Consider the following 15,943-nt stretch of genomic DNA (forward strand, 5'->3'; position numbering starts at 1 on the left):
TCAATCACAGCCTGAACCAAATCCCTAATCACCATTCTTGCCAGATCTCAGCCATATTTCCTCTCTGGCCCTGTGAGAGAAGGCCTCAGTGTGTCTCTAGCCTCAGGCCTTCTCGTATCTGCCTGCCTGTAGCTTTCTTGGCCTGGCTTGGTGGCCTGGAGGCTTGGGGCTCCTGGATCTTATTGTACCTCTCGTCTCCTTTCCTGGGTCCTCTCCTTTACCCAGTGAAGGTCGTGTCTGTTCCCTGAGGCGGTTCTGTTTCCTCCTCTGATGCCCAGGCCTATGGCTAGAACCAGTCTTCCTGGGGCCTGCTTCAGGTCTCAGGTTCCCAAAAGCTTGTCTCGTACCTTCAACATCCGATTTTAGGTTTTCGTAGATATGGTACCCGAGAATCAGCTCTAGACAGAGATGATGGCCACATCCTGAACGAAGTGAACCGTTAAGGTCTTCTGAGCTCTGGTGATCAGTAGCCCCCACTTTTCCTGACCCACCAGGCCTCACTGGCTCTTTCTGGTTGGGTGAGCATCTTCTACATGTCGGGCCCAGTCAGATCTGTATGGCAGCAGCCCTCACAACTCTACAAACATTACATAGGGTAGGCATGGTCCCATCTCACCGATAAGGAAGCAGTGGACCAGCAAGATTAATTTATTTCTTTGGGCTATTTACCAGAAAATGATTTAAAAAAAAATATTAAACCCTAGCCACACTCACAGCATAGGCTCTTAGGAGTGTATGGGATTGCTGTCTTGGCTACTTAGGATCACCGTCCCTTGACAGTCTGGGATAGCCTGTAACAAAGGAACATACACTTAGGAGCCCCTACAGAGGGGCATCCCAGTGAGGGGACAGGGCACAGAGCGGTTGGGCTGAGGACTAAATTGTGCCATCCGCTCTCTCCGCAGCTCCCTGGAGATGACTTGTTACGACAGCGATGATGCCAACCCTCGAAGTGTATCCAGCCTCTCCAACCGCTCCTCTCCCCTCTCTTGGCGCTATGGCCAGTCCAGTCCCCGGCTGCAGGCTGGCGATGCACCCTCTGTTGGGGGGAGCTGCCGCTCCGAGGGGCCGCCAGCCTGGTACATGCACGGGGAGCGGGCACACTACTCCCACACAATGCCTATGCGGAGCCCTAGCAAGCTCAGCCACATCTCCCGCCTGGAGTTGGTGGAGTCCCTGGACTCTGATGAGGTGGACCTCAAGTCCGGCTACATGAGTGACAGCGACCTCATGGGCAAGACCATGACAGAGGATGATGACATCACGACAGGGTAAGCCCAGGGGCCCTCGGACAGCTGGTGCTGAAGAGCAGAAGGAATGGTGGGATGGGATGCCTTAAAAGGAGAGTGGAGCTCAGCATGTGTTTGTTGTGCTGTGACGAAAGGGATCTGCAGAGGGCTAGTGTGCAGTGACTGCCTCTGCAATCAGATGTGGCTTGTTCTAGAGGGGTATGGTGGGTGGGGCTGACAGCAGAGGAGCTGATTGGTCCATAAACGTATGCCCTTATTCTCTTCTCTGAGCCTGTCCTCCAAAAAGTCTGGCCCAAAGAGCTCTGGAAACCTTTTTGAGGCCCAGCTCTTCTGCAAACTGGGTAGACCACAGATGACTCAGTTTGCTTCCACATCTGCAAAACGAGGCTAAGAAAGTCACCTCCTTGGACCCCCTAAGAGAAAACACCATTTGAATGAAAGTGTCAGTCAGACAGAGTGGGGGTGGTGTCTCTACTTCCTCTGCCTGGGGTTCCAGGCCTCCTTACCTTGGCCCTTGGTTTATATCCTTGGGTTTCTGTTTCTGCAATCCTTCTACCCATAATGCCACATCCTATTCCCTACTCCAGTCTATTAAACCTTCTTCCCTGCCCTTGGACCCCCAGAGACCCCCAGCTTATCTTTTCTGCCATAATAGACAGGGTAGACTTGGGGAGACAATTTGGATGGACATGGCTGTCTTGGAAGTAAAAAGAGGACAGAAAGAATTGGAACTGATGGGGTTCGGGGCATTCTGACCAACTTTTTCAAGCCCTGAGACCAGAGAGCTCCATGATTCTGGAAACTTCTCTGGGGTCTCTTAGCAGACTGCCACTTCCGTTCTTCCTTCATGGTTTTCTGGGATCTCCACTCCTAAGACACCCCATAAAGCAGCAGCAGCCCTTCCCTTCAGGTGCCTCAAATCATACTACCAAGAGATTGCCACTCCTAACAAAACTGCAGCTTCAAGGGCATGGAAAGTGGCCTCTTGGAGAAGACTGAGCTGAGTTCCGGGCCGTCCACCACTCCCAGCCCGCAGCCCACCCATGGGGATAAACTTGGCAGGTCTGGTCACGGTCTGTCCAGCTGATGAGGCTGCTCTGGAGGAAAACAACTGACCATGAATGGCTTGTTTACTGCCTGGCAGATCCCAGGGGCGGCCCGACCTCATGCTCAGATCCGCCAGCCTGGAGCAGGGATAGAGAGGAGTCATGCTGTGTTCAGGCCCCAGCTGCTGCTGTGGTCAGAAGCCTGTGATAGGGAGGAGGGTGAGCCCAGGGCAGAGAAGCTGCTCCAAACAGGCCATGTGCCCTGGGAAGTGCCTGTGCGGAAATGTCAGGTCTCTGTCCCCTGATGTCCCAGCCTATGGGGCATAGAGGAGCCTCTGGGGCTGAGGGCTCAGGACTGTGGCCTCTGTGCTAGGGAATTCCAAGACTGGTGGGATCCTCACCCTCAGGGAGCCTCCAGATCTAGCAGCATTATTAAAACCCCTCTAATGTCTCCAAAGTACAGGAAGGCACAGGACTCCTGCACAGAGAGACCTACTCTGACAAAGTAGTAGGACTTCTAGAATTAACTAGCTGTCTGAGCTTGAGCTACTAAGTTAACCTGTATATTTTAATCTGTCTATTTGCTGAATGCAGATAACTGTAGGACAATCTATGGCCCGCTATGAAGATAAAAAAGGGTTAATATATGTAAAACACTTAGTATAATTCCTGGCTGGGTGTAATTGCTCACTGAATTAGCTGTTAGGACTGTTGTTAGAGTCCCAGACTGATGGACAGCATTTATCTCCCACCTTTTATCCTCTTTCCTCTGGGTAATGTGTGTGCCCTTGATTGAGTCAAGTCAAAACAAAGTCCCCCAGAGTGAGAAGAATGAGGCCTGGGCCTCTCTGCTCACCCCACAGCTGGGAGGCCAGGGAAGCCTGGAGTCCTTTTGGAGAACATATGATAAGTGGCTGGCATGACAATATTCACAAAGTAGATGAGAGCATAAATTGCAAAGCTAGTTTGCAATGTCATTTCATATGTGTCTTTTATGGCCCCTTTTCAACTGGTGGTAACTTTTTGCCCTAGTTTTAAGTGTTCTCTGTCCCCGAGTACCTGTCCTGGACCATAAAGGGAAGGTTATCCTAAGTGTGCTTAGGACGTCAGCATTGAAGGAGTCAGCTCATAAAGCCCAGTGAGTTTAAAGCACACCGTTGCTCCTCCATCAAGCGTCCTCAGACTACACACTGTGCTTCTGTGTTAAAGCAGGATATGATAGACTCCAAAATCCTTGGGTGACCCTCCGTCAGCCTCCATTAGTTCTCATCCCCACTGTGGTTCTCAGCCAGACTCTGTCATTTACAAAATGAACTGGAGAGATGGATCAGTGGTTAAGAGCACTGGCTGCTCTTCCGGAGGACCTGATCTCAAGTCCCAGCACCTACATGGCCGCTCGCTCCCACCTGTAACTCCGGTCTCAGGAATCTGATGCTCTTGCTCCCACCTGTAACTCCAGTCCCGGGGGATCTATCTGATGCTCTCTTCTTGCCTCCAGCACCAGATGTGCGGATGTGATGTGCAGAAATACATGCAGGCAAAACACCCATACAAGCTAAAAAAAAAAAAAAAAAAAAAAAGTCATTTTCCTTAGAAAATTGTTTTTCCAGTTTATAAGATGAATTGGGCCCTTCCCATCCACTCATCAGCCATTTAAACTACTTCCCAGGGCTGGGCCACCTGAGCAGTGCGGCTGATAGCTGAGCCTCTTTCTGCCTTCCCCTTGGGTGACACTGTTGGCCACAGGCTGTCCACGTGAGCCACGTGGATGGCAGTGGCTCTCACCCTTTCTCAGTTATCCCATGGGGACTGTCCTCTGGCTGGTTCTTCTCAGGCTGTGTGAGCTTCCAGTCAGCTCTCCTGGCCCTGTCTAGCAACAAGTGGCTCCCTGGTTTATCACTCGGCAAACTGAAGATGTTCATTCTTCTAAGAAGTGGGGAGGGTAGACCAAGAAAGGCTCTGGCGCTGCTGCCCACGGAGTCACATGCTTAAAATTCAGTTGGATAATCAGTGAAGTGTACAGGAGAGTCACCATTTTAGAAGAACGTGTTGTTGTTGTTTTGTTGTTTGTTTGTTTTGTTTTGTTTTTTCTGTTTTTTTTTTTTTTGTTTTTGTTTTTGTTGTTGTTGTTTTTGAGACAGGGTTTCTCTGTGTTGTTTTGGTGCCTGTCCTGGAACTCTCTCTGTAGACCAGGCTGGCATCGAACTCACAGAGATCCACCTGGCCTGGCTCTGCCTCCCAAGTGCTAGGATTAAAGGCGTGCACCACCACCACCCCCCGGCGGTTTGTTTTGTTTTTCAAGACAGGTTTTTTTTCTCTGTGTAGACCTGGCTATCCTGAAACTCTGTAGCCCAGGCTGGCCTCGAACTCAGAGATCTGCCTGACTCTGTCTCCCAAGTGCTGGGATTAAAGGCGTGTGCCACCACCACCACCACCACCACCACCACCTAGCTAGATTTTTTTTTTTTTTATTCTTTTAACTTTTATTGATCTTTGTGGATTTCACATCATGGATTCCAATCCCACTTACCTCCCTGTCCATGGCATCTGCCTCCTGCCCTTGCAGCCTCCCCTACAAAGCAAAACAAAAAGAAAAACCAAAATTGAAACAAGAGAGAGAGAAGAATCTTGTCATGGAAGCTGTAGTGTGGCCGGTTGAGTCACACAGTTTACCCTTGCGTCCGTTCATCTTTACTTGCAAATGTTCATTGCCACGAGTCATTGGTCTGGCTCGGGGCCTCTGGCTTCTGCTACACCAGGGATAACGGCTCCTCTTGGATATCCTGTTGTTTTCCTGTGTCATGGAGAGCCTGCTGTTTTGGATCCGTAGGCTCATCCCCTTCACATGCTCCAGCAGCTCATAGATGAGGTGGATGTTGGGGTGGGCTATCTCATAGCCCTGGTTCTGGGCTTGGGTGGTAGCTGGGTTGGTCAGCCCACCAGCTTTCCCTCATCATCACTACCCTGACAAGCTCCCCAGCACTGCCTGAGCTAGGTCACCCAATGCAGCCCGCAGCAAGGAGCGGGGCCAGTTCTGCTCCCGGGCCCTTGGGTCTGGCTCACTCATACTCACACCAGCAAGGCTAGCTCTGCTGTTTTTCCCAGGCGAGGTGCAGGACCCTCTCCCCATTGCTGTAGGGAGGTGTGGGGTTCGGGTGTCAGCTCTCCTGCTCTCATGTCCTCAGAGCTGGCTCACCTGTACCCCAACAACAGGGTCGGCTCTAGAGTGCTGTCCAGGTGGGGTGCAGGGCACTCTTGTGTGCTGCAGCTGGTGAGGGGCAGGGCTCGGTTCTCTCACTCTTGTGATCATGACCGGGGTGGGGGCTCAGCTTTCTCACCCCTCACAGATAACAAGGAGGGAAGGGGGGAGGGCATCTTTCCCTTGCCCATGGCACTGCATGGCAGATGAGGGTGGGGCAGGGTCAGAGCTGCTGTTCTCACACCCTCAGAGTCAGCATCCCAGTCCCCAACAATAGGGTCAGCTCTAGTGCTGCCCAGACGGGGGGCAGAGCCCACTCTCTTGTGTGCTGCACCCAGTGAGGCTCAGGGCTAGCTCTCCCACTCTCGTGACCAGCTCTCCCACCTGCCACAGGTGGTAAGGAGTGAGGGGGTGGGGAGGGCATCAGAAGAACCATATTTAAATGCAGTTGAGGGGCACTAAGTACATTGATATTGTCGTCCCTGGTTGCCACCATCCGCATCCAGTACATTTCAAGTGACCAAGCTGAAATTCTGTGCTCATTCAACAGTGGCTTCTTCTTCCCTCCCTCTTGCCATGGCAACTAGCGTCTACAAATTTATCTCTGTGGATTGGACTATTCTAGGTAATGCATGCAAATGGACTCATACTATGTCTTTTTGTGGTATATGTTGCCTAGCATAGCATCATTGAAACTCATCCGTATTATGTCAGAATTTCCTTTTTTATGGTTGAATAGCATTCGCTGGTTGTGTGTACGATATTCTGTTTGTCATTTCATCTTTTTGGCCATCTTTTAGGAACTGGGAATCACCATGATTCCAAGTTGTATAAATACTTGTTTGTTGTCTAAGTATCTGTTCTTTGGGGTGTACACAGTGGAAGGAACTGCTTGCTGGTCATACAGTGATTCTACGTGTCCTCTTTTGAGGAGCCACTATACTGGACCAATGTATATCGCCACCAGTTCTACAGTCTTGAAAGCCTGTATCATTAGTTTCTGGTTTAAGAAAAAATCATCCTAACTGTGCCAGCTCTCTGTTACTGTAGCAACATATCTGAGATGCTTCGTTTAAAAGAGGAAAGTTTTGTTTGGGTCTGAGTTTGGAGATTTGAGTCCACGGCTGGTTGTCGCTGTTGCTTTGAAGCCCTTAACAATACAGCACACCGTGGAGGGAGGGCATGGTGAAGCCAACTGCCCTGTGGGTGAGAACAATGTCTCATAGCCCTTAACGGCACACTCCCAATGACCAAACGCATTACACTAGCTTCTGCCTCCTCAAGGGTCTACCGCCCCACCCTAAAGTTTCCAACACACAACCTCTATGGGACACTTAAAATCTAATGGGTGGTAAATACAATTTCATTGTGTTTTTTCAAATATTTTTTTTTAGTTTCGTTTTGGTTGGGGGTTGGTGTTTTTTGTTGTTTGGTTCTGGTTTTTGAAGCAAGGTCTCATTCTGCACAGGCTGGCCTTGAACTTGCTGTGTAGCTGAAAATGACTTTGAAATGAATTCCCGATTCTCCTGCCTCCACCTCCCAAGTACTAGATGATAGGCATGCACTATCACACCTGGATTTTGTTTTGCTTTTCGCTTTGGTGAAAATAATTGTACATATTGCACTATAGGTGTACAATATGGGCAGATCAAGTAATTGACATATCCATCAACTAAGACGTCATTTCTTTGTGTTGGGAACATGAAAAATCCACTCTACCGGTTATTTTGAAACATACAATTAATTGCTGCCAACCATAGAACATTAGGAGATACTTCTCATACTTTAGTAATGCCATAGAATATTAAAAGTTACTCTTGGGGCTGGAGAGATGGCTCAGTCGTTAAAACTATATGCAGCTCTTGCAGAGGACCCGAGTTTAGCTTCCAGCACCCACGTTAGGTGGCTCACAGCCATCTGTAACTCCAGCTTCAAGGGGATTCCATGCCTCTGACCTCCTTAGGCACCTGCACTCAAGTGCATCTGTAACACACACACACACACACACACACACACAATTAAGAATAAAATAAGTCAGCCGGGCGGTGGTGGCGCACGCCTTTAATCCCAGCACTCGGGAGGCAGAGCCAGGCGGATCTCTGTGAGTTCGAGGCCAGCCTGGACTACCAAGTGAGTCCCAGGAAAGGCGCAAAGCTACCCAGAGAAACCCTGTCTCGAAAAACCAAAAAAAAAAACAAAACAAAACAAAACAAAACAAAAAAAAAAAAAAAAAAGAATAAAATAAGTCATTTTCAAAAGTTGCTCTTCAGCTGTACTTCTGTGCTGGTTAACCATCATCCCTCACCCCCCTACCTCATACTCTCCCTGGCTCCCATAGCCACCCCTAGGCTCTCTCTAGTGAGACCCACTTCTCAGCTTCCCCATATGAGTGGTACATGAACTAGGAACATGAACAAGGAACCTTCTGTGCCTGGCTGGCTGCAGTTAGCCCACAGTTCTCCATTTCCATCCATGTGACTGCAAGTGTCAGAATTTCATTCTCTTTATTGTCAAATAACATTCCTTCATGGATGTATACCACATTTTCTTTATCAGTGGACACACAGGTTGATTCTGTGCCCTGGCTATTATTAATTGCTGTACCATAAACATGTGAACACAGTCATATTTTCAATACACCCAGTCATGGGATTGCTGGACCATAGGGCAGGTCTATACTATTTCTAATTGTTTGAGGAATCAACATGCTGTTTCTCCGTGATGCCTGCCCTAGTTTTCAGTCCCATCACCATCATGGAAGAGTCTCTCTCTCTCTCTCTTCACATCCTCAACCAGTATTTTTTGTTTTCCTCTCTTTTAAAAATAGCCTTTCTATAAAGGGGAGGCAATGTTCCACTATGGTTTGGGTTTGCACTTCCCTAAGGACCAGTGCTGTTGACCATTTGGAGTTCTTCTTCCTGAAATGTCTACTCAAACTCTTTGCCCTTTTAAAAATTAGATTATTTCGACTTTGCTATTAGGAGTCTTTATATATTCTGGGTAGTAATCCTTTATTACATACATGATTTGTTAATAATTTCTACCATTCTGTGGGCTGCCCTTTTTTGTTGATAGTATCCTTTGATGCACAGACACAAAAATTGTTTGGGTTTTGGTTTGTGGCAAGGTCTTAATCAATAACCCAGACTGGCCTCAAACTCAAGATCCTCCTGCCTCAGCTTCTCAAGTGCTGGGACTGCAGGTTTGCTGTGCCGTGCCTGGTCCAGAGTGTGTGTGTGTGTGTGTGTGTGTGTGTGTGTGTGTGTGTGTGTGTGTGTGTGTGTGTGTGTTGGGAGGTTCTCACTACGTTTTCTAGTCTGGTTTTGAAGTCCCGACCTCAAGCAATCCTCTTCCCTTAGCATCCTTAGTAGCTGGGCTCCAAGCACACACCATCTGCTAAAGTTTTTCTCTATGAAGAAGTCCAGTTTATCTGATTTTTTCTCTTTGTTGTCTGGCCTTTGGGTACCACATCCAAGAAGGCACTGATAAATGCAATGGCATATAGCTTTTCTCCTGTGTTTTCTTCTAAGAGTTTTATAGCTAATTTAAAAGAAAATCTAAGCCTCCTAGGCCTACCCAGAGCATCACGGCCGCCCCAAGTTCTCCCAATAGTTTGAAGATCTTCTCATCTCGTACAAAAACTTCTAGAGTATGCTGACAGCCTCTTTCAGCCCCTGCTTGCACTGCCACAGTGGCCGGGACCTCATTCCCTTTTACACAGTGTTAAGTTCTACGACAAAGTTCTTAATAAGCAGCTGGACTCTGCTTCATAATCACTCCTGCTGATTAATTCAAATATTATCCTCTAGGAAAACTGAAAGAAATGTCGACTGCTCATCTGAGTATGTCAGCACGCAGCTAATGATTGCTCAGCTGTTCACTAGACAACAAAAGAAAAACAATGCCCCCACCTAATGTCAGTACTTTCTTCTAAAATGAAGCAGTTTTCCAGACCCCCTCATGTCCCGGTGCGCCTCCCATGGGAGTTCTCAAGCTGTCAGCAAGCCACTTAAAGGCTGGCACCTATACTAGTCGCCCGCGTGACACCAGAGGCAGTCCTGGAGGGCCACATTCACCCCAAAGCACTGCAGACTGTCACACATGACAGCTTGGGACATTCTTACCCCTTGAAAAGACAAAAGGAATTTGTTTTTCTAAAAATAGTGGGGTCTGGAATTTAATCTGAGTAAGAAGATAAGGCTCCCAGCCATCTGTCCTCCCCATGAGACAAGCGGGAAGGAGTTGAGGTCAGAACCAGACTCAGGTGCTGGGGCCGAGACGAGACACGGGAACTCAGAGTCCCCTCACCCCACTCTACCCCCATCCCATCCCGGATGTGGTTCTGACTTGTGTCTCCATGTCTGTCTGTGTCAGGGTTGGTCTGGGTGGGCTGTGCTGGAACTCTGAGGCAGTAACTGATGGGAAGTGGCGGGCCAAACCAGCCATAGGCCTGCCAAACCCCACACCCCCAGGGGGTGCTGTTCATAGTGCACAGAGGTGTGCCATCTGCAGCGTTGGCTGGGGCCACAGAGCAGTAGACAGCATCAGCAGGCTCCATCTTGAGGGAGCTGCGGGTAAACACAGAGAGATTGTGGTGACTGTCTGCCACACCCTGTCTCTTCCAGGTGGTGTCCGTGCTCTGTGTGTGGCTAGATGTTCCAGCTTCTTGCTCCCTCCCCCGTCCCCTCCTTTTCCTCCCTAGCCTGTCCTCTTGAACTGTGCTTGGGGGCTCAGCAACAGATGGGATTCGTTTCCTCTTTGGCTTTAAAGTATCCTGGCGTTGAAAAATGTCAAATCAAATAAACTGTGGGCCCCTGCCTTCTCCCAGACTGGCTCTTTATCCCAGAGGCACTGAACTCAAGTCTTAAAGAGACACCTCCAGTCTCATAACACAGCCTCCGACCTCCGCCTCCAGCTTAGCCCACACCTGACTGCCAGGCCCTAAGATGTCCATCCAACTCTACCAGAGACAAGGATTCTGCATGGGTACTCATATGCACAGTTTTCCCAAAGAGAGCTGCTGAGTGTGGTTGGAAAGGGAAGGGATGCCCTGAATCTCCTTCTGCCTTTGCCGTCTGTTTCCTGGCTAGTCTCTAGGCATCCCACTGGTGGGCAGCTAGACCAGGTCTGTCATTGGCCCATGAACATGCCGGGTGGGGGGATGAACACATGGGGAGGAACCGATGCTCCAGTACAGGAAGAGACGTCAGTTTCTCCCCTGAAGGGACTTCAGATCTAAATGGTAGGTAAGGGGCTAGGGATGTAGCTCAGGGTAGGGCCCTTGCCTCATAGATGGGAGGCCCTGGGTTCTATCCCCACGTACTCTTCTCCTCACTGTGGTCAAATACCTGAGAAGCTACTTAAAGGAGGGTTTACCTTGGCTCACAGTCTGTCACCACAGGGAGGTGGTTCATCAAACTACATCCACTGTCAGGAAGCAGACAGCAGACAGGAAGTGGGCCGAACTATAAAATGTCAAGCCCCACCCACAGGGACACACTTCCTCCAACAAGGCTCCACCTCCTAAAGGTTCCACAACCTTCCAAGTGTTCAAACACATGAGCCTATGGGGGAACATTTCACCTGGAAATCATAACACCCTAGAACTAAATAAATAAATAAGTGTTAGGTTGGATACTTCTGGGTCTATAAGAAATGACAGGATGTGCAGCTGAAGTCGATAATGTTGTTGCCCCTTGGGGTTAGTACAAAAAAAACTGCAGTGCTGGTCCGCAGATCCGTTTACACAGCCTTGGCTGATGGATCTCTGCATGGGACGGAGCAGTGGGTTAACTTTAGAATCTGGAATTCAACCCTGAGCATCTCTAGTTTGATGTGTGGTACTAAGCGAATCATCTAACCTCTCTGAGTCTTAGTTTGTTCATTTATAAAAACGAAATTTAAGCTGGGTACAGTGGTGCACACCTTTAATCCCAACACTTGGGAGGAAGAGGCAGGCAGGTTCCCCCCAACCCCTGCTTTTTTTATTTATTTAAAAAAAAATTTCATTTTACATACCAACCACAGTTCTCCCTCCTCCTGTTCCCCCTCCATCCACCCCCCCATCCACTCCTCCAAAAAGGTAAGGCCTCCCATGGAGAGTCAACAATGCCTGGTACATTCAGCTGAGGCAGGACTACCCCCCCCCCCCCCCCCCCCCCCCGCATCAAGGCTGAGCAAGGCATCCCGCCATAGGGAGTGGGCTCCAAAAAGCCAGGGTAGATCCTGATCCCACTGCCAGGGGCCCCTCAAACAGACCAAGCTACACAACTGTCTCTCCTTGCAGAGGGCCTAGTTCGGTTCCATTAGGCTCCACAGTTGTCGGTCTAGAGTCCGTGAGCTCCCAGGAGCTTGGTTCAGCTGTCTCTCTAGATCTCCCTCATCATGATCTTGACCCCCTCGCTCATATAATTCCCTCTTCCCTCTCTTCGTCTGGACTCCTAGAGCTCAGACTGGTGCTTGGCTGTGGATCTCTGCATCTGCAGGCAGACTTTTGAGTTTGAGGCCAACCTAGTCTACAAAGAAAGTTCCAGGACAGCCAGGGCTACACAGAGAAACCCTGTCTTAAAAAACACAAACAAAACAAACAAGAAAGAATAAAAATGAAATTATTTTTGCCTGGTGAGGCCCAAGTAGGAAAGAGTATGTAAGGGCACTTTGAAAAGTATATAGGGATGTTGGCTTAAAGTATTTATCCCAATCTCGACTTAGTGTTCTATTCACCTAGCTAATGGTTTTTGTCTTAGTTAGAGGTTGTTACAATATCAAAATAAAGTTCTTTTTTTCTTTCTCCCTCCTTCTTTTCTTTCCCCTTCTTTCTTTTTTTTTTTTTGTTTGTTTTTCGAGACAGGGTTTCTCTGTGTAGCTTTGCACCTTTCCTGGAACTCACTTGGTAGTCCAGGCTGGCCTCGAACTCACAGAGATCCGCCTGGCTCTGCCTCCCAAGTGCTGGGATTAAAGGTGTGCGCCACCACCGCCCGGCTTTCTTTTTATTTTTGAAAAAATTAAAGATTTATTTCATTTTCTATGTATAAGTATTTTGCCTGTATGTATGCATGTATGTATATATTTATGTACATATATATGTATATGTACCTCGAGCATGCCTGATGCCCACAGAGGCCAGAAGAGGGTGTTGGATCCCCTGGAACTGGAGGCACAAATGGTTGTTGTATGAGTTATCATTCCACTGCTGTGATAAATACTATGACCATGACAACTTATAAAACAAAGAGTTTAGTTTGGGGCTCATGGTTCCAGAGGTTAGAGTCTATGATAGTCATGGCAGGGAGCACAGCCGTAGGCAGACAGGCGCAGTCCTGGAGCAGTAGATGAGAGCTCACGTCTTGGACCACAAGCACAAGCAGAGAGAGCTAACTGGGAATGGCATGGACTTTTGAAACCTCAAAGTCCACCCCCAGTGACACGCCCCTTTCAACCACACCACACCCCCTGATCCTTTCCAAACAGTTCTACCATCTGGCAACCAAGCATTCTGATACATGAGCCTGTGGAAAGGCGTTCTCATCCAAACCACCAGAGTTGTGAACCACCAGGTGGGTGCTGGGTTCTCTGTAAGAGCAACAAGTACTCTAGACTTCTGCTCCATCTCTTCAGTCTCCTCTACTTTTTTGGGACAGAGTCTCATTATGTTGCCCTGGCTGGCTCCACTGTGTAGTCCAGTCTGCCTTTGAACTCTGTAGGTATATGTGTGTTTATGTGAGTGTGTGTATGCACTCCACATTCTTCTCTTTTTTTGAGACAAGGTCTCTCCCTGAAACTGGAGCTCCCTGACTGAGCTAGCCTGGGGTCAGTGAGCCCCGGTGCTGGCTTTAAGGATGCATACTGTCATGCCTGGCTTTTACATGGATGCTGGGGATCCAAAAGCAGGTCCTCATACTCATGCGGCAGGAACTTTGCCAAACAAGCCGTGTATCCTTAAACTCTTAATCATTCTGCCTTCCATCTCCAAGTTCTGAGGTTTCAGGGACATCCCACAAAACCCAAGCTGAAATAGAGTGACTTCAACTTGGTAGATGATACACTGGATTTTGGCCTTGACTTCTCTTTTGGAGCGGTCTCATTGCTTTTCAGTGCTGTCTTGACGTCCCTTTGCTCCTCCCAGCATGCAGTTAATTAGACAGGCTTTTGAGAGCAGGCTTGTCAACACGGCGATATCACAGCTGCCGGAGCAGGAGAGTGGCTAAAGGCACACAGCCAGGCTGCTGTGTAGCATTCTGCCTCTTCCTCTGCCCAGCCAGGTGAGGTTAGATGCGTGCTCTGCTTCCTCTTTTGGTACCACAGCTGGAAACTGTGGACCCCAGTGCCTCTGTCTCATACAATGTGAGAATTAACTTTGTTGCTATGTCTACTTTAGATCATAAGGACTTGATGCATGTTAGCCATCATTAGTCATCTGGGGACAGACATCAACACACTGACAGACCTAAGCTGTCACACGCACGTTCTAGATAATGGTAACACTGTATTTGCAAAGTGTGTGTTTGCCTTCATGCTGAAAATGACGTGTCTAATCCTCACTGGGAGAAGAGGAATTTATTTGCTAAGCAATATGGACTTATTCTGACCCTTTTCACTTGTGCATGCAATGTTCTCCTTCGCCAAATGGTGCCCACATGTGGCTTGGGATCTGAGTCATGAGTACAGCATGTAGCTGTGCACAGAGCTCCGTTAATTGTAGGGATGGAGAGACGGCTCAGTGGCTGGGTACCTGCCGCTCTTCCAGAGGATGAGAGTTCAGTTCCTAGCATTGACATTAGGGTGGCTCACAACCACCTATAACTCCAGCTGCAGGGGGTCTGACATCTTCTTCTGGCCTCAGGGGGTACTTGCACCACGTGTATGCACAAGCACGCACACACACACACACACACACACACACACACACACACACACACAATTAAAAATAAAATAAATTCACAAAATAAACTAAGAACTAAGTTAATTGTGCACAGGCTTTCAGTGACCGACCTTTTCCCCATCATGACCGGGCTTGCTGCACTTGCTGTCCCAAACTCAAACACTGCCCAAAGGGTGGTCTGGGCTCATGTCTTAGCTCCTTGGATGTCACCATAACACAATACCACAAAGAGGTCATTTATGAAGAACAGAAATTTATTGCTTACACTTCTGGGAGATGGGTGTCCAAGACTGAGGGGCCAGTCTGCTCAGGACCTTCTGTGGGGGAAAGTGGAGGGTCAGGAGAACATACATGAGGGGGCTTTATCGGGAAGCTGCCCCCACCATAACTAACCACGAATCTATGCTGTCATGATCGAGTTACACCTTAGAAGTCCTACATCTTAGCACCATCACTGAAGATTTTCCAGTACACATCCCCCATCTTAGATGACACATTAAAGTGTACAGGTGGGCACCTGCAGAGTGAGCCGATCTGAAGCAGGGATGGCCTGGGCATGAGAAGGAAGGTGGGGCCTGCCCAGGTTATTGCCATGGCACCCGAGGCTTGGAGATTTCTAGGAGGTTGGTGACACCACGAGAGCCAAAGAAGCTTGCTTATTTATTTTTCAGCTCCCACTCGTTAGTGAACGCAGCAGCTTCTAGCAGCACTGAGTGACACTTCCAGCCTGATCTGGCTGGGTCACAGACATAGGTGCCTGTATGGGATCAGTGAGGAGAGGAGCGTGGTAAGACACACGCACCACAAAAAGAAAATAAGAATCAAGGAAGGAAAGGTGTGTGTAGAATCAGATTCCGGGAGCTGCTATGATGGAAGAGCGTCCTTGGTTCTCAAAACTCCATTCATTCTCAAAATACAGTAGCGGACTATTCTCTGTCTGCAGAGTTAGTGTGTATCTTGTGCTGTGTCTCTTAAAACCTGGAGTAAGCCAGGTATTCCAGAGGGGCTGCCGGGTGCATGCTGGTTATCGTGGCGACTGATGCCGACTGAGAGGTGGCCCCTCCTTTGGGTGTCCTAGTAACCTACAATTGAGCTGCTGGAGTTTTCACTTCCTGTGATGACATGCGGTTTGGCCGACAGTCATGGAGGAGAGGCGTTAAGGGAAGCTGTTGAGATGGGTATGGCTCCTCTCTACCAGCCCTGCCCACCTGCCTCCCTGTCCATTCGTCTCTCCTCTTTAACTGTCGACCCCTCCTTTGCTCCACAACCCATATGTTTTGTGATGAGCCAGCCGAGCTTGTCTGTGCCTGGAAGTCTCATGCAAGCGGACATCACCACAAGATCACAAATTTGGAAGTATGATAGGCTGGGTCAGATACCATCTCTGAAGCTTGAGGAAATCTGTTTATGCTAAGTATAAATAACAATATGGACCCAGGCTTGTTGTTGGAAGGCAACAGAACACAATATATATAAGGCATATGGTATGCAGTATATGTGCCCAGTATATGTAAGGTACTCGGGATGTAGTAGGTGCTCAATAAATGTTTATGTCTTCCCTTCTCTT

The 15,943-nt window shown here is 48.6% G+C and overlaps 1 protein-coding gene across 2 annotated transcripts in view; it reads left to right on the forward strand.

Moving 5' to 3' along the window:
* The window catches only part of Nav1 (neuron navigator 1), a 178,147-nt gene that overhangs the window by 77,418 nt on the left and 84,786 nt on the right, over positions 1-15,943 (forward strand). For both annotated transcript variants that reach the window (XM_059281102.1, XM_059281103.1), the window contains exon 5: positions 906-1,271. In XM_059281102.1, the coding sequence (XP_059137085.1) occupies positions 906-1,271 (366 nt within the window). The remainder of the gene's footprint in view (positions 1-905; positions 1,272-15,943) is intronic.

Source organism: Peromyscus eremicus, chromosome 15 (assembly GCF_949786415.1).
Source record: "Peromyscus eremicus chromosome 15, PerEre_H2_v1, whole genome shotgun sequence".
NCBI lineage: Eukaryota > Metazoa > Chordata > Mammalia > Rodentia > Cricetidae > Peromyscus > Peromyscus eremicus.